Source organism: Typopeltis vanoorti, chromosome 18 (genome assembly GCF_054136105.1).
Source record: "Typopeltis vanoorti isolate ZY-2024b chromosome 18, IOZ_Tvanoo_1.0, whole genome shotgun sequence".
In the NCBI taxonomy this organism is placed as follows: domain Eukaryota; kingdom Metazoa; phylum Arthropoda; class Arachnida; order Uropygi; family Thelyphonidae; genus Typopeltis; species Typopeltis vanoorti.
The window spans coordinates 17171858-17196429 of NC_143566.1; the positions used below are offsets into that span (position 1 = coordinate 17171858).

At 35.4% G+C, this 24572-nt stretch overlaps 1 protein-coding gene across 1 annotated transcript in view; it reads left to right on the top strand.

Moving 5' to 3' along the window:
- The first annotated feature begins 18360 nt into the window (after positions 1-18360).
- Positions 18361-24572, top strand: part of LOC150096515 (potassium voltage-gated channel subfamily KQT member 1-like) — a 231548-nt gene continuing 225336 nt past the window's right edge. The window contains exon 1 of the mRNA XM_090408631.1: positions 18361-18413. Coding sequence (XP_090264757.1) covers positions 18361-18413 — 53 coding nt within the window. The remainder of the gene's footprint in view (positions 18414-24572) is intronic.

A 24572-nucleotide genomic window follows, 5' to 3' on the forward strand; every position in this document is an offset into this window, starting at 1 on the left:
TAATTTTTTTTTCCGGATGGAAAAAGGAAAAACATCTGTTCACGATGTCTTTCGTTATAGTTGGAATATATAACAAGAAGAAAAACCTCTACTCACTGAATTTAACGATTTTAATATCGTACTTCATTTATTCTCACCGATGACAAAAGACTCGTGATTTTTGTTTAGGGGAAATGATCATGTATAACACTTGTCACACTGAACAGAGAAATACTGAAACAGCAGCAGGACAACTAACCATTCATTAGTTCATTTTCCCCAGTATTTATGTGCTGTCACATATCTAGTTACTACGATACGCGGTGATCTAATGAAATCCCAGGATATAATATAGAGTGATACAAAAAATTATAATTTTTATATACGCTTCATCCATTAAAATCAAAATATATATTTTTTTGTTTTTGATTTAGTTATTTGTGGCAATTGAATATTTTGCTTTTTTTCAAATAAACGATTCAAAATTTCGCGGCACCCTTGTGGCCTACTTGCGGCACCCAGTTTGAGAACCACTGGTCTAGCTCTAAACAATTCCCTACTGTACTGAATGTAAACAATTATAAAAGCCTGATATGAAGCTTCTTTGGTCATACAGATACGTTTTAGTGCAATAATTTTCGTCTTTCAACACATAGGTGGTTTAAGGCTAGTTGACGAAAATTTTTATTTTTTATCAACTAGTTAATAAAAGCTTTTTCCTCCTCGTAATCCTAGTTATTGGAAAGATACGAAGTTATAATAATCCCCTCCCACAATGTCTCTATAATTGGACTGTTTAAAGAAAATGCTTGCAGACAACCATAATACAGTCATTTTGTTTTCTTGTTTATGAAAGCTATTACGAAATGTAATACCTTATTTTTATGATTGTCTGTAACCGTTTTGTTTACTTTCTTTGATACGTTAGTATCACAAAAATATCTTCAAATATAAGCCTGAATGCTGATGAAAATTTTCAACTATACTGCCAAATTTTGAAAATGATGTCAAGAAATTGTTGTTGGTATTAAAACAGACCTGGCCACTACCCCAAATCTATTTAAAAAAAACAACAAAAAAAACTTGATACTCCTAGCCCTCGTTTGCAATAGTTGTTCGTTTTTTTTTTTTTTTTTTTTTAAATATCTGCATTTAAATTACCGCATTCTTTTAAGAAAAGCCCATGCTTCACAAAATGTGTCTGTTTTCTTGCATTAAACAAATTCTAAATAGTATAAACAGCAAACATTTAATTCCTTCTAGTAGCCTAACTTAAAGATTCAGAGAATAATAAGAATAATAGAAAAGTGTTGTAGAATAGGAAAAAAAAAACATTAAGTAATACACGACCTGAAAGATTTTTCCAAAAATATACTGCGCACAAAAATTCGTCAAAGGGTATAAAATGACTAATACGGCAATATTTACATAAATTTATATTTATAATTTATGTAAACTATTTTCCTAATTTTACTTATTTATATAATCATTTTGCTTACAATCACTAGACTAAGGGTCAGAATCCCTCATAACCATGGATGCTAGTGATTGTCTTTAGACTAGGATGTTGAATTTCATTACTCCGGTGTGAGACCACCTCCCTGCTTACTGGAAACCTGAAGTAGCTCAAAAAATTCCGCGTTTAGTCTCTAGAGCAGTGCTTCTGGACTATATACTGTATAAATAAAAAAGACAATAAGTTTATTTTAAAAAATAAGAAAAGGTCCTTAGCCCACCCATTGTACAAATGTACTATAGGTTGACAACTTTTAGCGCATGAAAGTGACATCCAAAGAACTTATTCACCGATAGAGGTCGATATTTTAAAAATGACAGTCTACGTTAAGTATTGTGAATGCATACTGTTTAAAATATTTCCATTATTTTTTAAATTTACAATAGACATTGTTCAAATCCAATGGCGAAAACGTTTTTCTAAGAGTCTTTAGAGCAGGGGTCGCCAAACTTCTTTGACCGTCGACCCCTTCAAGTTTCTTGACTTTTTATCGACCCCCTCTATTTTACTATTACGTAATTATAATAGGACAAGCAAAAAAGACGCTTATGTGAGTTTTTAGATTGTTTATTTTATAGTTACAGTATTTATTGTATGTATAATATAGTATATATTATTATATTGGCTTAATGTCAAAGGAATACGTTTTTGTTTTTGACGTCCTTCTTAACATTACATATTTGATAGGAGGGATAAATAATATATAAAATTTAATTTAGATAACAAAATAACAATAATACAATCTTCCTTACATATACGAAAATAAGACTTTTATTAACTTAGTATACAATTTACTAACGTTGTCAATGTGAAGGGTGTGCTTCGTTGCCGGGCAGGAACCACCGACATCCGTTTATTGGTAAATACGTCATTTTGGCCTACTTGATTGGCTTCCGTAACTATTTTCATGACCTTTCTCCATCTTACAGATCCTATTCATGTCACTGTTTCCACGATTCACTCTTAATTACGTTGTCATTCAGATGGAGGTAATCCAAGTTAACCGAATTAAATATTACCCGTAGATTGACGTCTTATATTTTTCTATCGACCCCAAACAATGTTATATCAACCCCTGGGGGTCGATATGACCACTTTGGCGACCACTACTTTAGAGTATTAAGGACAAAGTGCTTGACGTATATGTTTGTTTATTATTTATTCTTCCTATATTTATTTGTTTTTTCCCTAAAAAAAAAAAAAAAAAAAAATATATATATATATATATATATATATATATATATATATATATATAAGTTTTTTTTATCTTGGGTAATGTATATTAGGGTTACCAAGTAATTTTATAAACTTGGTTATTTTACTCCTAATCACAAGTAAGCAAACAGTTAAGTTTGCGCATGAACGTAGTTCAAGTCTAAGGTGGTGCAACACTAGTGAACTCATTGTAAAGCTCTGATCACTATTCTTAGTATTTTCCATAATGTAAAGCACATCTCACTAAGCGATGTATACTGCAATACATTATGGGTGAGGTCACTACCCAGACCGGTTTCAACCTTTTGAATAAGTAAAGCTGTCTCTAAAAATTCGGACGATCCCTAGGCCACTCAATAGTGGGCGAAAGACCGTCCATCTCAGCGTTGGCTCCACTCAGTGATGGCCTTCCACCCACCACCACCACCGAGCAAAACCACTCGTATTCCGAAGAAAAGCATTCACCGACAAAGCCCCTCACCGGGCCGTGACGGAAAACACTTTCCAAGGAGACTCAAATTGCTCCCTTAAGGCAAAAACCTTAAGAGAGCAAACTCATATTAGCAATCTCACCTGTTTCAACCTTTTTTGAATGTAAAAGTGAAACGGGTTCTAAAAATAAGACGATCCCGAAAGATCGCCCAACTCTGCATTGTTCCACTCAATGACAGGCTCACCCTGTCACCGAGAAGAACTTCTCAGTATTGGCTCTACCCAGTGGCAGGCTCACCCCACCACCAAGCAGAGCCATAATGTCAACAGTGGCACCACTCAGAGACAGGCAAAAACCTATCCCCAAGCAGAGCCTCATGGAGCCGCCCACCGGTTTCAACCTTTTTTTTTAATGTAAAAGTGAAAGGGGCTCTAAAAATAAGACGATCCCGAAAGATCGCCCAACTCTGCGTTGTTCTACTCAATGACAGGCTCACCCCGTCACCGAGAAGAACTTCTCAGTATTGGCTCAACCCAGTGGCAGGCTCACCCCACCACCAAGCAGAACCATAATCTCAGGAGTGGCCCCACTCAGAGACAGGCAAAAACCTATCCCCAAGCAGAGCCTCATGGAAACCCCACCGGTTTCAACCTTTTTTGAGGTCTCCTCAGCACCACCTTTAGACTTGAACTACGTTTAGGTGCAAACTTAACTGTTTGTTTACTTGGGATTAGGAGTAAAATAACCAAGTTTATAAAATTACTTGGTAACCCTAATATACATGACCCAAGGTAAAAAAAGACTTATTTATATCTATATCTCCTCCAGAGATTCTTATTCAAAATAAAAACACCTTGTAGCAACTTGTATAGGTAAAGTTGATAAGGCTCTGTATTACTAAAACCTTGATATTTAGGGTCTAGCTACTCACTGAGGAGACCTCAAAAAAGGTTGAAACCGGTCTCTTTTCTCATAATGTGAAACAGCAATGCATCTCCTAGGAGCTGCATTTTACATTATGAGAAACCGGTCTGGCAATGGTGCAGCCAATGAAGTTTAACTGAGGCTCGGCTATTGCTAATAATATGAGTTTGCTCTCTTAAGGTTTAGCCTTAAAGAAGCAATTTGAGTCTCCTGGGAAAGTGTTTTCCGGTACGGCCCGGTGAGGGGCTTTATCGATGAATGCTTTTTCTCCAGAATATGAGCGGTTCTGCTCGGTGGTGGTGGTGGGTGGAAGGCCATCACTAAGTGGAACCAACGCTGAGATGGACGGTCTTTCGCCCACTCTTGAGTGGCCTAGGGAACGTACGAATTTTTTTAGAGACGGCTTTACTTATTCATAAGGTTGAAACCGATCTGGGTAGTGACCCCACCCATAATGTATTGCATTATACATCTCTTAGTGAGATGTGCTTTACATTATGGAAAATACTAAGAATTGTGATAAGAGCTTTATCCACTTTAAGTAGTTGCCCTGGTGTTGCACCACCTTTAGACTTGAACTACGTTCAGGCGCAAACTTAACTGTTTGCTTACTTGGGATTAGGAGTAAAATAACCAAGTTTATAAAATTACTTGGTAACCCTAATATATATATATATATATATATATATATATATATATATATATATATATATATATATATATATATATATATATATATATTAAATTAAGTCATTAAATCTATATTTTTTAAAATGTATCACATCAACCGAGTAAAAGCCGATTATCATATATATATATATATATATATATATATATATATATTTCGAAACATAAATCAACTCAAGTGCATATGAATATCCATAATATAGTTCGCAAAATTTATTTGTACCATCTAATTTCATGATAAACTCTATAGCACCAAACATGTTATGGTTCTTTCTGGCAGCATAACTTGACGATTGTGATGCTCTTGAAAAAGGTATATTCCTGGCGTGAGTATCTATTTTCCGCAGGCAACGCAAGCTACTATAAATCTTTATTTTTAATTCTCTTCTTTAGGTTCTACTTCTGAGAGATTGTTTTTATGAAATTTCTGTAATTTTACATGGTATTTGAAACTCGAAAACATATTATCATATATCAGCCTTAACGAGGCCTTAAGTTTGGCGAATATCACTAAAACATATTTAATTTAAGTTAGATACAAATAATTTTTTTCGACCACTAAAAACTTCACACTTAAAAAAAAAATCGAATAGTGACTCTCGTATGACTCAAGTGTAACTTTCAAATGTTTCAAACGTTAGAAATGACTTCAATCTTATTTTTCAGCGAAAAAAAAGGGGGAAATACATATATGTCGTAAATAAATTCACTTTAATGTCAGAAACTAAAATATAATCAGTGTGATTTTCTCTTTTTTTTTTTTTTTTTTTCAATCTATTAGTCCTTACTCCTAGACTACAGTTTTCTGTTCTCACACCGCGAAACTATAATTTATAGCCTGTTTCGAAACTTGTTAGAAACGAAATAAACGTAATCGAAAACTTGAAAAGTGATTGTTCAACCTTCAATTAGCATAGAGAGAAACAAACATGTTTTGTGAATTGTGATCACGGTTGAAATACGTCATTTGAAAACCAAATTGCAGCAAAGTGAAAGAATTGAAATACACAATTTTCGAACCCGAAGGCTACCTTTAACGTATTTCAAGAAAAGAAAAAAAAATAGCCAATTTTCTATAATGGAGATGGACATCGCAGTCAATTCCACTATAAAAAATGGTTATGTTAAATAACACTAATACTGATTAATGGGTTAATTATGCACGCCCACCACTCTTTTACCAAAATTCACAAAACATGCTATTACATGCGGGAGTTGTGTTTATGTATTTAGAGTCTTAAGGACAAAGCGCCAAGCCAATACATGTGCATTATTTTACCTACCTGATCAAATGAATGTTGTTTCCGGTTAACGATCGCCGAAACGTTAAAACCTGTACAGACTTTCTGCTTAGTGACTGAGAATAAAGCCAATACCGTGCAACTTTCTATCGTGACAGCGCAAAATTCAAAAATAACGAAACATTCAATTACTACATTTTCATTATTCCGGTTTGAGATTTTCATTTCCCAGAATATCCTGGCATCAGGACAGTAACTATGGTTATTTTAAGGATCGTGATAATTCTTGATTATTTTAAGTCAAGAATAAGCAATATCTATCCCTATGAAACATCATCCAAAGTAAAATTATTGCGATGAATGGCGAAGTCACTTGAAATGCAATTTATTATTAAAAAACAAAACGCATGAAGTTACATTCGAAAAAAATGTTTTCATTTTCTCTGATTTGTACTGACTAAATAATCAGCATTGTTATTATTACATATTGCATTCCATCATAATATCAGGCAGTTATAACTGTAATTACTAAACAGAAATCGTTTGTTCAATTTCCTTTTTGTCTCTCATGCACGCGCCTAACATTGCTTGCGCGTGCATGCAGTCGTCGCGAGTGCTTGTACAATCGCTTCGTTTAGTAATTTGATGAAAATATTCGTGTCGCTGAAGGCGTAATTGCCACCAGAAAGAGAGAGAGAGAGAGAGAACCGAAGCAAGGAAGCAGATACTAAAGTCTATTTAGACTAGTCGGTAAATAGAGCATGCAGTTAGTTATATGTACCGTATGAAATCGAAACAGGATTAAACGAGTTTCCTAGCGAACAAAGAGTAGCAACTACCAAACGACGTTTCACTTTTTTAATATTGTTCAGTTCATTTATGCAGCTCTTTAGTGAAAGCGTGCAATATTCTTCTTTTCAGAAGAGAAAACGGATGTAGTGTTTTCACAGTTTTATGCCTGAGCACGAATTTCAGCTGTATTTTGCATTTTGTTTTCTTAGTTATCAGTTGTAGATGACATCGCATTTTAGTGGCTTTATTAAAAATGGATCTATTTCGATTGTCTCCAGACAGCATCAGCGGCTGACCTTTCATCATCCATACAAGTTCTCCGGTAGAAACTCATCCCTGTTGCATGCAAAGTGTTACAGGAAGAAGAAGAAGATGGAAATGTCAGAATCCTTTACGAAAGAAAGAAGTGATTCGCTCTTCTCATCGTATACGACAATCAATGCATTCCCAGAATCTGGCTATAGTACAATATTCTCCACAGGAAAACTTAGTTTGGACAAGTAAGTGACTTATTTACTAAAATTATACCTACCACGGTTTAACAGTTCCTCTTTGCATATGCGTAGATCATTATTTACTTCATTTTGTGAATAATAAGCCAAAAAATTGCAATACATAGTGATATTTGATCCCTTAACTTATGCGTCATATGAATTAGTTGTTGCAAATTCCTATATCAAGGTACAAATACAGTGATGAATGCGCATATAATAAAAAGGGTGCACGATCACCGTAGATGTAAGTCGCCATGCTAAGAAACAGCTGTTCCGCTAACTGGAAGAATAAACTAGGTCATTTGCACGATCTTTTTTCTCTAAGGTTTGTCTGTCATACAGGCGACTGTGCATTATGAACTTATTGTTATTTCTTTTTTTTTTAAAGAAAGAACATGGAAAATATTTGCGCTTTGCAGCGATAAGATTCAGTTCTCATAACAATTGATGCTTTTTCAGTAATCGAATAACCAAATATGTTTTGATTTTGCTTTTAATTAGTTCATTAACAGATAACAGTGCATCGGGTAAGTGGACAAAAGAGTTTTTTTTTCCCTTAGACTGGAAGAAATATTGTCTTATCAAAAACTCCAGACTCACCGCAGTCTTGATGCACTATTAAAAATAAACAGAAGCTTAATATACGCTATTCCAACAATAAAAAAATATTAAAAAATACTTCTATAAAATCAAGCTGTTAAAATGATCAATCAGTATACAACCTCCTTACCCATCGCTGCAGTTTAACTACAGAAAAATTGGAAATCCATTAATATAAATGACCAAAGTTGTGGATAGACGAAACAAGATCCACATATCGTAATCAGTGTAGAGTCGTGGATATACCAAAAAAAAAAAAAAATCTGTCCTCTATGCAAAGCATTCAAACGATTCTTTTTAGAAATAACGGCACTCGCCACCCTCCTAGTCCCCCTTTATTTCTTTTAGTTTTAAAGCACCTATTCCTAAACTTAAGTTTCAGATTTCTATTACTATAGTCAACCAGTCTGATACTGAGGTAGAAAAGTTTTCCTCCCAGAAACTAGCTACTTTCATTCCTCAAAACAGACAAACTGACTAGCTAAGACATGCAATTAATAAGCACAGTATACAAGTCACATGGCTTTGTTATCTTCACAAGTCAGCCTATACAAGCCAAACCGAGTAATCTGATTTCAAAAAGGTTTCTCTCAAAATCCTGTCTTTTCATCGGATAAATTATAAGCAAGAGATTTTGTGGAGATCTGACATCGATAACAAAAAGTAGAATCGCATTATTAGGAAGGTGGAGTGAATACTGAGAATACCCCCCCCCCCCCCACACACACACACGTTTTCTACTCCGAAATCAGTATAACTGCTGGGCCAGTCAAACCTTTAATCAGAGAACTTTTGAATATCCTCTTGAGTAATTCAGAGTAGTATTTTTGAACATAATCTGATTTCTGTTTCTACCTATAACGTTTCATTGTAGTATGTAGTTAGAGTTGATTTCCATAAGTACTTAAATGTAGGGTTCCGTGAAATATGTTTAGGTGTGAAATCTTCGTTCGCTGATCGCTCTTCGGATTAAGCCTAGCAGTTGTAAGTTTTCTTCGTAGAAGTGTTTCTGAATCTTTGGACAATCAAATACTGCAATGGCGTAAGATTCTCCTGATATTCATGACATTTGACGAAAAATATCGGCTCATCCGGAGAGAAAAAAGAGTGCTATTTATAGTTCGGATAGCTATAGATTCGGATTTGCCGATAGCTATATCGGCAAAGAAGGCAACGGGGAACCACTGTGTGTCATTATCTCCCTAGTAATCAGGTGTAACCCTCTCAAAGAAAGGAAGCAACGGGATTAGATCAGAAATAGCTATATACTCGTATATGCATGCAGAATGCTCATCTGTCTTTTCAGCATGAGTTGCTGATGTTCTGGTCATTATTTCCAATCTTCTGAACGACACTTCTTTACCCTTGGTGACAGATTACAGATACTACAATTTGCTGACCTTCTCGATTATTTATTCATTAAAGTGCACTTGTTTCGCAGGTATTCTCTGAATGAATTTCCTTCAAGAAATTCTTAGTCTGACTAGTCCGGAGTATAAATCCTCTTCTCTCGTTATTCTCTTTAATTCTGTCAGGGATTCCTTCCGCTTTTATTTTGTCATTACTTAAGAGTACTCTTTCATCAGAATATCTCAGACTGCTTACACATCTTTCAGTTCCTTATTTCTAATCTATGTTAACACACAATGTTTTCAGCAGAAACGTTGAACAGGTGAGGAGAGAGGGAGAGAGAGAGAGAGAGAGAGAGAGAGAGAGAGAGAGAGAGAGAGAGAGAAAGCGTCCCTACTTAACCCCTCCCCTTTTCATACTCCAATCAATCAATCAATTAACCATAGACTTGTCCATACACTCAACACTAGCCTCCTGATCGCTCTACAACTGTCAGCAGACTGATAACATGCTGAGAAAAAGTCAATTTCTTTCATTACTTACAATTTATATGCTGAACACAGGGTCAAAAGTCTGAGTAGATTTACAAAGCATATTATTCGAGAAAGCCTAAATTTTCTACACTTCTCGATCTGATCTCTGGTGCCCTTGCCCTTTCTCAATCATCTCAGTCTTGACTTTGGTCTCAATCCTGTTTAGAGCAAGCAGAATGTGTACTTTATGCAGACTGTGTTTTATATTCCTAAATAAATTTAGTACGCCTCTTCAGGATTCATTTATATAAGTGCTATAATTTTTTTGTATGAAAATCAGCAAAAAAAACAAACAAAAAAAACTCTGAAAATAGGCAGGCAGTTTTTAAGGCTATATGGAAACAGCCAACAATGATGGTGTGGTGCTAATCAAAAAAAGATTAGAAAAAGCACTAAACTAGCAGTATGCAAGCAGTACTTTAAATACAGCTGGAATAACAGCAGCATTCAAACCAATTTTAACTTACAGATTTGAGGATATATTTAGAAATAAAACAGTTGATAAAAGATGGAGATAATAGATATCAGTGCTATGAAACATTAACAAAGTGAACATCAGACATCAGCGGCAGAATCATATAAAAATGAAGATATTAGAAAGATAGTTGACTAGTATTCAAGAATGCGTGAACAGAGTTCATCGAAGGTGGTCGCTTAAACAGAACAGGAAAGGAAAGTTAGCAAAACAGGTGCTTGGAGCCAGGACCCAGATAGATTTATGCAGTTGGAAATGACTCTGAAGACCGAAATATAGGATATGATAATATCGGAGTCCTGATAATTAAGACCAATTCGAGAGAAAATTATTGATGGGAAATTAACAGCATGCAAAACTATTCATGCAGTACTATCATATACACGAGTACATATTTGATGATAATCTGTTGGCCGCGACTAATTCCCTTGAGTCTTTCAGTTCGTTCATCTTAACTAAACTAAGCGTGTTGTATTCAGACAAAACTTAATTATTTCCTTAAGTCTTCTAGAATAAATGGAGTAATTATCCATGAAATATAGTCTAATATAACTTGTTTTCGAAGCAAGCTTCACTTTCTTCACGAGGCCTAAGTTTGTGTGATACATAAACTACTGCAGTGATTGACTAGTTGGCAGGAAAGCCAACTAACTATATATATAGCACGTCTAAGTAAAAGTATCCTGGTATTTATTTATTTGTTCATATCAGAGAAGTGCCTTTTCTGAGATTTCCTCAGTACCTTAACTATCCTATGATGGGCGGATTCGCCCACCCCCGGGAATAAATACCTAACTTACTAACAACATTCATAAATGTCCCTCCATCCAATTTGGTCTAATTCCCAGGTGACTATCCTGAATCTCTCATTAGTCGAGAATCCTGGATCTGAATCCTGGTTGGTTCAGTTATCACATCCGTTATCTCCAACGAACAGGCTGCAAGTTCGAAGTCCGCTGTGAGCATTCATGTTTGTGAATGTCTTCAGGTGGGCAGTAAATTTCATTGACATGGTATTTATTTATTGGATATCTGAAGTGGCCTGAGGAAATTCTATATTTGATCAGGGTTTTCAGATCACACAGAATACAAAAATGTACAGAGTTAATTAAAATAGAAAAAAATACTTAGCCCACCCAAGGTACTGATGTATTTACAGATTTACAATCTTATGTGAGTAGGATTACATAAAAATGTAAAAAAAAAAAAACATCAAAAAACCTAGCCATCCCATATGTCTTGTAAACTTCACTTCTAAGATTAGTCTTATATCTTTTACATCCACCATCCATTCCGTCCTCTGTAACACTGACTTATAGTAGAGACTGTAATAATATACTTCTCGAATAGGACCATCTCTATCTCAACTCGCAAGGTGGCTGTAATCTGTCTGCTATCTGGGAGATAGCCGCTGCAGCAAATGATTATTTATGAGATAAATCATACTGAATTTTGGGGTAAAGTCTCTGTTGGAGCAAGTGTGATTTACACTGAATGGGTAAGATATTTCTTTGGTGTACAGCTCCTTTTTCTTTATTCGAAGAAATCTTTCACGAATTTCATCCCCCCCCCCCCCTAACAACCACAAAAAAAAAAAAAAAAATCCTGAAGAAACAAACATCACAACCGGCATTATTTATTAGTAAAATCCAACTTACTTTAGGGTATGATATTTAAATTTTCATTAACAAAACATATTTTATCTATTTTTCTGATTTTCACACTCAAACAAACACGTCCTAATAACATGTGCAACTGAGAGATAGACTGAATTCGCATTTGAGTTCAGTTTATTGGAATCGTAGAAGAGGAGGCTATGGCTAAACTGATGGCTTTATATTTTTACTGTTTTCTATGCTACGCAATTCCATATTTCCTGAAAGGCGCAAAACATCGCAAGCCTACGTTTATTTATTTATTATTTAATTTATATAATTTGATTCATAGGTAATTTTATAATCAATTTCATGCTGATGTACATTGAACAGAAATGAGTTCTTACGTTAGGATTTGGTCGTGTGTGTGTGTGTATATAGCACGTTCGTCCAAAATTCTCCCTCTACTAGATCAAGTATGGCTTGGCTTGTGCATCTAACCATCCTTCTAGGAATGGGAAAAATCAGTGAAAGAATACAAACAGCAAGTTCTGCACCTCAATGAACATTTAATTGAAGTAACTCATACTTCCCTGTTTGTGATGAAGTAAACAAATGCCACGCTGAAAGGAGACAATTTAATACTTAGTTATGATAATACAGAAGAATTTATATACATATACAAAAGAGCTGATTATTTTCTTGGTGTTTTTGAAGCAGCGCTGAGCCTGTTATAACATGTCATTTGTATCTCCTTAAAAAAAGTGAGTATCAGAATGATGGTAACTGCCTGCCCTCCCCATTTCTCATCAGTTGCTCTCCTAGTTCCTCAAGGTATCAACCACTACTACACGTCATGAATACAAATATGTAGAAGACGTTCTATAATTAGAAATGTGATATGAAGACAATTCTACCTCCGGCTGGAGGAGGGAAGGAATAGTCTGGATTTTTCTTCTTCTTCTTCTTCTTTTTTTTAAGACCTACCCCGGCCTTGAGCAGTTGCTCTGTCGGGAATTCGAAAATTCCTATTAAGTACTACAGATGCTACTTCGAAGTGGCGTTCTGTAGAACGACCTTGGTTGAGGGAAAAATTAGCGTTAGCTGCAAATTACAGCGTTTAGAAATCTTAATTTCTGTGCCCAAAAATGTGATTTCTAAACGAATAAAGAATTAATAAATTATGTAATAAGAAATGAAACACAAAATATATACTGTGCCGTAAATGTTACACCAACTGAAATTTGATTGACATTTCAAAACATATGCGCTAATCGCAAGATATCAAAGTTACGATGAATTCTTAATATTAAGTCATGCGCTCAATTTCAGTTTGAAATCAGTGATAAATCTAATGATTTGATATTACTCACGATATACTTATATTTACAATCACATGAATATAAATATAAAAAACTCAATCGCCATGAAAGCAAATAAATGTAAAGGGGAAAATATAAAAATATAAGGTGAAACTATTAAAGAGTATCACAGCTTTTCAGACTATGATTTCTCAATAGTTTATATTATTATTATTAATATTACGCGATCCTTCCAAAGGAGTCCAAGGACTCATCAAGGGGGGAAACCCAGGTCTACGCAACCCATCACAGTCAGTCCACATTATTTAAACCTTCAACACCTGTGCATTATACCACAATCTATTAACTACACACAGCGCTATCTACTGCCACTAATAGTAAAGGCCCACTTAATCTCTATAGGGGCTTTTTCATTTGAAGGTGAGTTAGCCGATCTCATACGCAGGGTTTATTCTTCCCGGAAACTTGGGTTTTTCATCCCGCGTGCAGACAACACACGCAATGCACAGACAAAAAATACTGCTGTTGGTAGTGATGGACGGTAGATAGCGTTGATGCTAGTTGTGTGTAGTGGGAGGAATAAGTAATAGGGGAGACAGTGAGATGTATGTAGCGGAGCGGAGTAGAGCGCCTTTCCACGATAAGTCCTTAGAGGTGTCACGTAATAATATATCACACTCAGTTAAACGGCGTAATTAGTTACCTCAAAAGAAATTAGGAATAATTCCTCTTCTTCCAGAATATAAATCTCAAAAACTTTAACTTTCCATGTTGACAGAAATATTGCACGTAAACACTGAAGCTTACCTAATAATTAATGGATATCCGATTGATGTATTGCTTCAAATTCCCTTGAGAGAATTTGTTTTTCGATCAACAAAAGTTCCTAATATACTGAAACAATTAACAGGTTATTATAATAAATCATAATTTCCCAACAACAGAAAAAAAATAATGCTGTTACTTTACAATCTGATTAATACGAAGGCCACCATATACGATTTAAGAAGGTAAGTGATCAACGATTATTGTATTAACAGTCTCAATAATCGTGTGCCTGACATATACGTTGCATGTTCTCAATCACTTTTTTGTATATTTTACAAGGAAAACCTTGCTATCAGATACTTGATATTTCAAACTGGCTTGACAGGGAATATAAATACGCCCCTGTCCTTAACAGGATTCGAAAAGCATACGAGGGGCATTTACTATAAATTTAAATATATTTAACTAATATGATGGACTGATATTTCAATAGCTTCCCCAGTGAATTTTCACAGCGTCTCCTGCGGTTCAATGTCGAGAACCTATTGCAAAAGAAGAAAAATTATTGGCATAGCCACCCACCCACACTTAAGGTGGAATCATTGAAACAACTTCCCTGGGAAGATATTTCAATAAGAACAGAAGCTATGGGCAAAGTGTTTCAAATAAATAACCTATACAGGTCTTAGTTTGAAATGATTTCTTTATTTCAGAGGCACCAACAAGGAGAGAGATAACAAGATTCTGTAAGTTCGTCGATTCTTGTGGTCAGGATGGCATTTTTGTGACCTACTTCAAAAGAAGACGATTTAGTTCTCACCACATTAAAATTATCAGCACATAAGTAACTTAATTTTGAAGTCGATGCCATAATTATCAAACAATCCAATCTGAATTAGATGTGAGTGATGAAATACGCGATAGTACAACTGAGAACTTGTTACCTCGATTCCGTTATCAAATATGCTATGATGAGGAACGTTTGACCCAGTCGAAGATTGACAACACTATGAAACCTGTCAACAAGCAGAAATCGCAGAAGTTTGTGTAACTACTCTGAGGCAACCAACAGGAAGTCCGTGCTCTAGATGAAGTCATCATTCCGGGACGGTCAGGAAATTCAAAGTTGCATTAGAGAGATTATGGGTAAAGATAATAAAACATCAAATCAATGCCAATTCTGTCCCACTTTTTAATATCTCTCGCAATTACACAATCTGCTCAGAATAACTCCACAGACAATCAGTTGTGCGTACAAATATCACATTAAGCAGTCAATCTCATTTAAGGTTTCTACTAAGGAATTAACAGACGCGCCGTTAAGACGAGGATGAAACTAACAAGGTATTCTTTAATCTAAATGAAGCCAAAGTTTGTGCCATATTGCCTACAGGGTGAAACCACATTCATAAAATAGAATAGAATGTTCCATCGTTACAAGTTCTTTCAGTGTTCCTATTGTCTCACTCGTAATTTTAAGTCTATTGGTGTAAAAAGTGCTATTATGATCATTGTCATTGCAGTGGTCATGTTGCAGGTTGCAAGTTAACGGCCCGTGTGGGGAGTGATACATCGAAGGTGGAGATATTACTCGATCAATTAGAAATATGAGTTGCTCATTTCTGGCTTCTCAGTCAACTTGAACAAATGGATGCATTGTAAATCGTGTAAAAGTGTATAATACTATCCCTTCGGACGTCAGTAAGCGCAATTTTAAAGGAACAGAGAACGATGAGCATGTACAGTCTATATTATCGGTGAAACGAGTTGAAGAAGGAATATTCTAATTATAAGTGAATAAGGTTGAGCAACATAAGCATATTAAAAACTGGATGTGAGCAAATTTATGAATGAGCTTTGCGCTATCTCTAGTACGTGACCAGCACAACAATAACTCAAGATACCCCTGGCACAATTTCAACCTCTTGCGAAAGACGAATATGAATAAGACTTTCGCGGGATTAAGCGACCACTGCTTCTATTAACAGTTTCTGGAAACCTCACTGAACTTTGTTCGATGTCAATTCGTCCACACCTCTCTTTTCTCGGTGTAGCATTGGAAAGAGTGTGCGGTGTGCAATACACGAGGAAGTCAAGATATTCAACAACCCTCCCATAGCGAACTAAACACGGAGAATTGTTGGAGGGTATTCGTCGACGCTTATGCCAAGCTACTTCCCTAACAGAGGTATGAGGCGAATAAGGAGAATTTTCTGAAGGAAAATTCGCTTGTGTGGATAATTGTTTATGCTGACCCCCCCCCCCTAAATACTCGAACGCTAAGGTAGTTTTGTAAGCACGTGCCGCTACGGTACTTACAGCATGGTGACTAGTTTCCTGTGAAACGTTTTGCTGATGGTGTTACTTTGGAGTATTTTACTCGCGTGGAGTTAAGCAGCCAGTCGACCAACTAACCTCTCCCCTTCCCACCCTGCACGTGAACCTGTTTGCGGTGCCTGATGCTGGTCACTAGTTGGCACACTGCCCATTGAGAGGAGCATTTACGTCTCTAAGAAACTATTCAGAGGAAGGGGAGAGACACGAGGGGGTGATCCCATTGGTGCATTTTCATGGTTTTGTCGAATAACGTGAGTGTTGTTGCCATGGGAAAAGAAAAAAAAATAATGAAAGACAACAGTTATAGGCAATGGAAGGTCACAGATTATTAACAAAGAAATTAACAGGCAGAAGTGAGAGTGAACAAAATGACGAGTAGCTACCGAAGGATGGAGTGATCAGGTGGCTGCGAAAATTCACTTACCGACTGAGGGGTGAACTTACGTGTTTATCAACGTTTGTGACAAGGATTTTTAATTCCACCTGCTAGCAACGCAGTTCTGTGTGAAGTCATGGGGAAACAGAGGCCCGATAGCTGTACCCCGACGCTTTCGTTGCAGAGTTGGAAAAAATCAGAATCAATGTAAGTAGCACTTTGTGAAGTAGTTCGGTAGCTTGTTCTTGTGTAGAGGTTTAAGATGAAATTTAACTTTGATTTCTTAGCCAATTAATTATATTTTGAACACTTTAAACTACGATAGATATTTCTATTACTCGTCATTGTCATCGGAATGACCACCGTGCCTTTTTTATTGTTTTTTAAAGTTGCCAACTATCTTCCTAACGCTTTCGGTACATTTACTTTTTACTCAATGCATCCAACTCTCGAAAATATAAAGCGACGATTCTTAACTACGTAAATATTTTGCCATCAACCTAAGAAAACATAAAGCTATGCTTTTTTAATTAAGGAAATATTTGTGTGCTTTCGATAAATAACAAATAATTTAATTTTGTAAAGAATAAAAAATATACGCGGCCAGATTCGGACATGCTGTAGAATTTGTCTCCAAAGGTTAATGGGTACAAGTCATGACGATTGTTTTACGGTTACAACAGCTGATGATGACAGCGATGGCTTGCGTTATTTCCGTAATACTGACATTGTACACAGAATGCATGTACCATTTTAAAGACAAATGGCGTGATGGGGGAAGTAGATATTTCTTTCAGATTCCTGCAGCTTTTAAACCGTACTTTGGAAGTTATAGAAAAGAAAATAAACACGGAAATGAATCTTTATTTATTTTCTACAAAAGTAAAGCTTTTGTTCTGTTTTGTCACTAACCAGTTGAATTGGTGAACACAGCAAACACGTGACTGTGTGATGCTCCCAGAGATGAATTCCATGTCACTGGGTTGAACCTGAACTGCATTTCTGCATAGGATTAAGTTGCACTTGCCACAAGAATGTTATCTCACGGTGGGTGTACGCAGAGAACGAAGTGCTTCGACTGCATTCCGCAGTATTAAACAACTTTTATTAAACGCTATGTGAGCGGAATTATGAGTTCCTGTCCTGTTATTACTCGGCATCAAGAATTTCCTGTTCGTCCCGAAAAGTTATGCAAATACTGTAATCGAGGTCATACGTTGCGATCTACTTCCGACCACACTAGTTTCCACCACTCCAGTTTTGAAACAAGTCTAATTCGAAATGTGATGTGTTCTTATCGCGGTTTGATTACAGCGAGTAGTGTATTTTTTCGTGAACAGTTTTCGCTGTTTCGATGATTTGTATCGACTTGACAATAGTATGGGATAAACAGTTATTAATGCAAAAATAAAATTTAATTTTACTTCCAATTCAATTTACAAAATACCTAAGGAGTAAGATGTAGATAACGAGAGAGAATATAAATAAAATTGGAAGGTGTTTATTGACGAGCTCTAGAGTTGCAGCCCCCCCCCCCCCCACCTCCTAAAATGTGTTAAAAAGAAGATAGCACCTCTACCAGGAAAGAAATCACGACCCCCCCCCCCTTAATGCACAAAAAGCTAAGAATTCCGGGATAGTGTACGAATTTTTCGAGTCCTTCAGAGCATGTAATTATGCATATGTATGCAAATCGGATGTTGAAACAGTGGATTACGTTCTGATGGCGTTCATTAAGCCTCGAGAAAACGAAGGAGAAAGTGGTCCTCCCGGAAGGTAAGTTTCGTGTTAACGATATTGAGATGCTGAGCCAGAATTAGAAGCAAACTCATTCTGAATTTAACTGTATGCAACATGCAAGGCACGCGTTGTTTGGAAGGGGAGGTTTAATAATGCTTTATATATATATATATATATATTTATATATATATAATTTTTTTTTTTTTTTTTTTAGTTTATGGCAAAAATAAATTGCAGTAACAACTCACCGATTCATTTTGCATTTTAATCCGAGAATGATCCTGGTAGCGAGATTTTTCATAATATAAAAGTCAATACTTCTAGTGTCTCCACATGTAATGATGCCCTTTGGTTCCTTCAGCAGTAATTCCAAACCATTGAGACCTGAAAATCCCTCGAAAGAATAGACTGTTTGTTTTTTATCATATTGGTTGGTGTATTTAATAATATATTGTTCTTGAACGAGAATGTGTTTAGTAAGGTTTAACACATGCTCAGTGTATATAGTCTTAGGAGGGAGATTCATCGCCCAGTGTGAGACCACTGCGCCCTCTTATTGGAGGATCGAAGTGGCAGAAAAAGTTCATATTCCGTCTCTAGAGCGGTGCTTCCAGACGATGTAAAAAAAAATTAAAATTATAAAAAAGAAAAAAACATAAATTTTGGTTAAAAAAATGACAAAAAAAATTGCCCCACCCCTTAGTACAAAATGTACTATAGGTTTATAATAATCTTTCGTAGATGGGAAAACAAAAAAAAAATTATCTTTATAAAGTATAGTAAAGATTGCTAAAATACGTGGTCTTGGACCTTGAGTTCAAATTAAAAATATATAAGAATATTTTTTTTCCAAATGACGTTGTCTGGCCAAAAGATTTATAATCTTCAGCTGGATAAATGGGTGTAAAGTAATCGCTATTAGAGTATATCCTGGGGGGGGGGGGGGGGGGGATCACTAAAAAATTTCTAGCGAGGGATTTTTTATTTTATTTTTTTAAAGTTTGAGATACAGGATATTAGCATTTCAAATAAATCGAATCTGTACCAAAATTTCTAATCTAGTCTGTCATAAGTGTTCGCCAAAATTTTGACAAACATTTTAAATTAAGAAAACTATTTTTCTTTATTAGCCGTATCAGCCGTACAATAATTGTTTTTTTTTTCACTGTAATCTTTTGAGTTACATAATCAAGCTGCTGTTCACTTCATCTACATAACTGCATAATAATCATATTATTTAATCCTTGTTTACCAGCTGCGCTCTCTGTAATCCAGCATCGAAAGACCAGAAATAATATACTACTTACAATCCGCTATTGTTTTTACTAATGTACTTTATTTAACGTTTTAAATGTCAAATGAATTATATTTATCACATTGATAAATGCTCATCTAATTTGAATCGCCGAAACATTAATTCTCTCAAACATTTCGAAGAATAACTGCATTTCAAAATTGTATACTTGTAATTTCAAGTATAAAATTTTGAGGAACTCGCAAAGCTATTTCAAAATGTCAGACACGCGTAGTACCCCATCCTATGTGTACATGATATAGAAAGATTTTACAAGAAAATATAATTTCCAGTTAACTGACACCATTATGAAACGAAATGTTATGTAGGGTTTTGAATATATTTCTTGCGGATTACATGAAACGAAAGAAAATAAATCTAGGTTATAAACAAACCAGTAGGTAGGCTTTATTGTGCTCCCGTTCATCAGTTAAGGATAAAAAAAAAATTACGTTCCAAAGTTAAGGATTTAGCAAACCCACTTTGAAATGATAGCGTAGGATTTGTACCTTATTAAGGAAGCAGAATTTTTTTTAACTCGATGAATTAATGGAAACACGCACCAATTCAGTCATTAATTTTCATTTTGTAGTCATTAAGTTGGGGCTTTCAGATTGGTAATTCCAATGGATTGCAGGCTGATTTTGGATTAAAACAGTATATTTGATTCATCCTGCCTTCTTTCTCACACACAGACACACACAAAAAATAATTTTATAATAAATAACTTTGATAATACAATATCTTAGAGAAAAATATCAAATCTGTTCTTGTGGACAGACTTGTAACCCTTCCGGCCATAACACCCCACGTCCATAGTCTGCAAAAACCACGTTGAAGACATTATAACACAGCTATAAAACTAGTAACTTGTACAAAACCGAAATCTACCCACCTTAGAATATTGTCTTTATATTTGGAATGGCGCATCAAGAATTCATAAAAATTCTCGATGTCAGTCAAAAGAAGATAATCAGATTGAACCTGATTGTCTTCTGTGTCTTATACTTTTGCTATAGATACTTTCATGGGTACTGTTCTCCTGTACTGGCGTCCATCATCCTTCCCATTTACTCTTAACCTATAAATGTTGTAGCCAAAATTCACTCAGTCTGACCTCAAATCTACCAAACTATCTCCTTCGTTCTAGTTACCTAACTTTTTTTACAAGTTCTCTTCAAACAATGGTCCTCAAAGACTATAAAAAAATGACTGTTCTTTTTTTGTTTGTAACATGCACCCACAGCATTGATGTACTATAGGTTTCACAACCTCTCTTTTGAATACAGAAAAAATACGATTGATGTCAAATTGGAATATTAATATTTTCATATACAGTGTTACATGCACCATAGAATTAGTGTTCTTGGAAATTCAGTAAATATGTTCCCCTCCCCGTAAATTCCTGTTTCTCTCTGCCTGTACTACTTAAAAGCCAACAGCCGGTTTCTATACTTTTAATTAAAGATTATAGAAAACCGTATATAGAAAAGATAGGAGTAATTTCAGAAGCAAAGCCTAGCCTGATCAAATGGCTAAAAGAAATTTAAACGAAAAAAGTTATTATTACACGAGGGAAATGAATATAATGTTATAAACCTAATTTCATAGCTGTGCACACCCGATATTACCTCCTCTTCGGTATACGAGTACTAAGGATGTTTGAGCACTGCAAGGTTTGTCTCCGATGAAACGAAGCTTTAAATACTTATTACCCTGCAATTTTCAATGGAGTGGGAACAACTTAGTCATATTCAAATACTAGCAACATGAGTCCTATCTTTTCTGGTAAAGATCTGTTCGCCTTCCTTTACATTTTTCATATTTAGATCCTCTTGGATTGGGTTCTTTACTTCCCTTTCTTGACACAAACACAACATTCAGCCTCCAAAAACTTGCTCCTTTTGACTAAAGATGTTACTTTTCTACTATCCAGCCGCTAACTTTGCTGCCCAACTTTAAAATAACATTATTATTCTTTGGAATGCACTAAACTTATTTTATTTTTTTTATTTTTTTGCAAGACTTCCACTCTATCTCTGAAACAGGCAGCTTTTCTCATCAAGCGCTCTCAAAAATATAAACTTCAAGGTCCTTTTCTCTGTACCCTTGCTCACACATCGAAAATGTAGTATACATTAAAAACAGCATTACGTAATTTATGAACAATTATTTATCAGAATGTACATGAAGTACATTTTTTTTTTTTACGTTAGTGTTTTAATAGTAATTTTAGTAGCCACTTTTCACCTCCATCTGCAATTCACTCTGTTTTCCGTAAGCACTATTTCTACAAACGCGCTTTAGATAAGTGGAAAACATTTATGACATCTTACAAAGAGCTGATTGTAGATTTTATTATGGCTATTGTGGTGAAATCACAGATCATGCCTTGTTTTACAAGCACTATAACAAAATACAGTTCGACAGATATTCGAGGGAAAATGGTCAGGTAACAGGGAGAAAAAGTGGAATAATCATGTACAACATATGAAGGAAGAAGCAAAATAAAAAGTGGAGCAATTTCAGAACGACAGTGGAAAGCATAGCATTCATTAGCGGTTTCGGTGCTTCAATCTGAAGAGGAAATTTGAATTTTAAAATGACGTTTCACTAAAATGGGTTCTATTAAGCACGTAGATAGTCTCACATCAGGCAATGAAAATCATATATTATCTGAAGATGCGCAGAACCATTCATGCCAGAAGATATGGAGATACTCCAAACCGAATTTATGACCCCCTGATGGTATAAGAACGGCCAGAGGATTTGTGTTTAGGGAGGTTGAAGGGGAGGGAGAAAGAGGGTGATCTGTTCGTTGCCCCTGGGTACTAGCCGGTCATGTGTGGGAAGAAGGAATGAGAGGGGAGGAAGTAGTGGGATGAGAGAAGTATGTGTTCATTGTCTCTTGTGTGTTTCCATGGTCGTGTGTGTGTGGGAGCCGGGATGCTTTTTGTGTCCCTTAGCCTAAAGGAGATTCCCAGGCGGGTACGCCTATTTTTGTGGGGCGGTGGTGTATATTTCTATATGTATATTTTGTGTAGTGGGAAGAATAGTTGGGTTATCAGTTTTCTAGTGTTGTTTCTTTATGTTGTGGTTTGATTTTGAATGGGTGTGTTCTCCTTGTGTTTTTGAAGGGGAAGGTTAGGTAATTTTGTTCATACATACATTTTTGTTCACATATTTTAATGCCGAGTTAGATTGCATAGAGTTTTGCATTTCTTATATAAGATCAGATTCTCATTGATTTCTTGAGGATTTAAAGAATTTTCTATATGTAGAAATGAATACTGTTAGTGAATTATAAGTGTTTTTATTTATTTTATTGATGTCCAGATTGAACTGGTGTGTGATTTCTTGAGGATTTAATGATTTTTCTATTGTAGCATCGATTGTTGGACTTAAACAAGAAATGACACAGTGAAAAATGCAGAATCAAGTTCAAATCGCCCACAGGAGGAAAGAAACACACACTACAAGAAATACGAAATAGTGTAATAGACATTTTTATATCCTTCTTTAGACGGGAAGGTGAAGAGAACATACGTTTCGGGAAAGGAAACCGTTAACCTGTTCACACAAACGATACATCTAAAATAAACTATCTGTCAAAAATACGAAAATTGTCAACCAATAGAGGAAAACGAAAATTTCAAATGTACTTTCAAAACAAAAAACAATACATCTTTAAAAAAAATAATAACAATATTCACCATGTAACAAACTCCCTTTCATACAGGGAATTGATTGACTCGTCCTGTAGAACTACGAAAACTGACAGTCAAACAAAGCAGAAGGAAATATTAAAATCGATTCTCAACTAAGAAACAATACATGTGTAATAAACCACACCGACACTACCGAGAAACAGACATCATCGCTCGAGAATGTGAAAAAAAAATCTTTCCCCTACAAAAGTAGGGAAACAATACCCATATTTAATTTTATTTCAACTTTATTGTAGAGAAACACATCTTTGCTAATGAATATAACATTTTTAAAGAACCGCATGTTCCTAATTTAGCATGTTACTGCACTAAAACAAAAACAAACAAAAAAAAGATTGCAAATTACAATCAGAAATAATATTTGCATACTTTGTAAATGTTCTCTTCCATACTTTTCTGTCAGCCGAACTTTCACTTTCTTGAATGACTGATTAACAGAAGGACGACGGTGTGGTACCTACACCGTCTCGTCTGAACTGGGCAGATATTTCTGAAATTGAGCCCACAGTAATAAATTACATAATTTCTCAAACGAAGATAGTGTAATAAACTACGTCACTTCGATTGCATGGATATCTGTGTAGAAAGTAATTTGCCCCTGTTCCCCGCTTTACATGGCTCTCTGTGGATCAACTTTTCACAACTGACGTAGCTTTGACCATGTTTCAACAAGCGAAACCTCTCCAACATGGAGAGTAAGCATTATTCTAAACTATTAATGTAAATTATTTCTTTCTTCTTAACAAGGATTATTGGTATGAGTATATGCTATTACCAGAACACATCGGGTATTACGAACAAGTAATATTTCCTTTTAATGCAGTCTTTATTCGAAGCCTTATTATTAGATAACAGCCCCATTATTATTTATCTGAAAAATTTCCCCTTTAACACCATTAGTATAGGCCAATTTTTCTCTATTTGATAAAAAAAAACTAAAGTGCTTAAAATTCCTTTTCGTCAATGTCTTGACATGTATCCTCAATGGGTTTACATGAACACAATGATAGCCTGCATGAAAACGTTGCATCACTGCTAAATTCCTAGCAGCCATTTTCCTCCAGATAATCTTGTCTTTCAAGAAGCTGATATCAAATGTTATGCTTCTCTTTTCTAAAACACTTATTTTACTCTTTAAATCCATGTAGTAAAAAAAAAAAACAGCATCGGCAT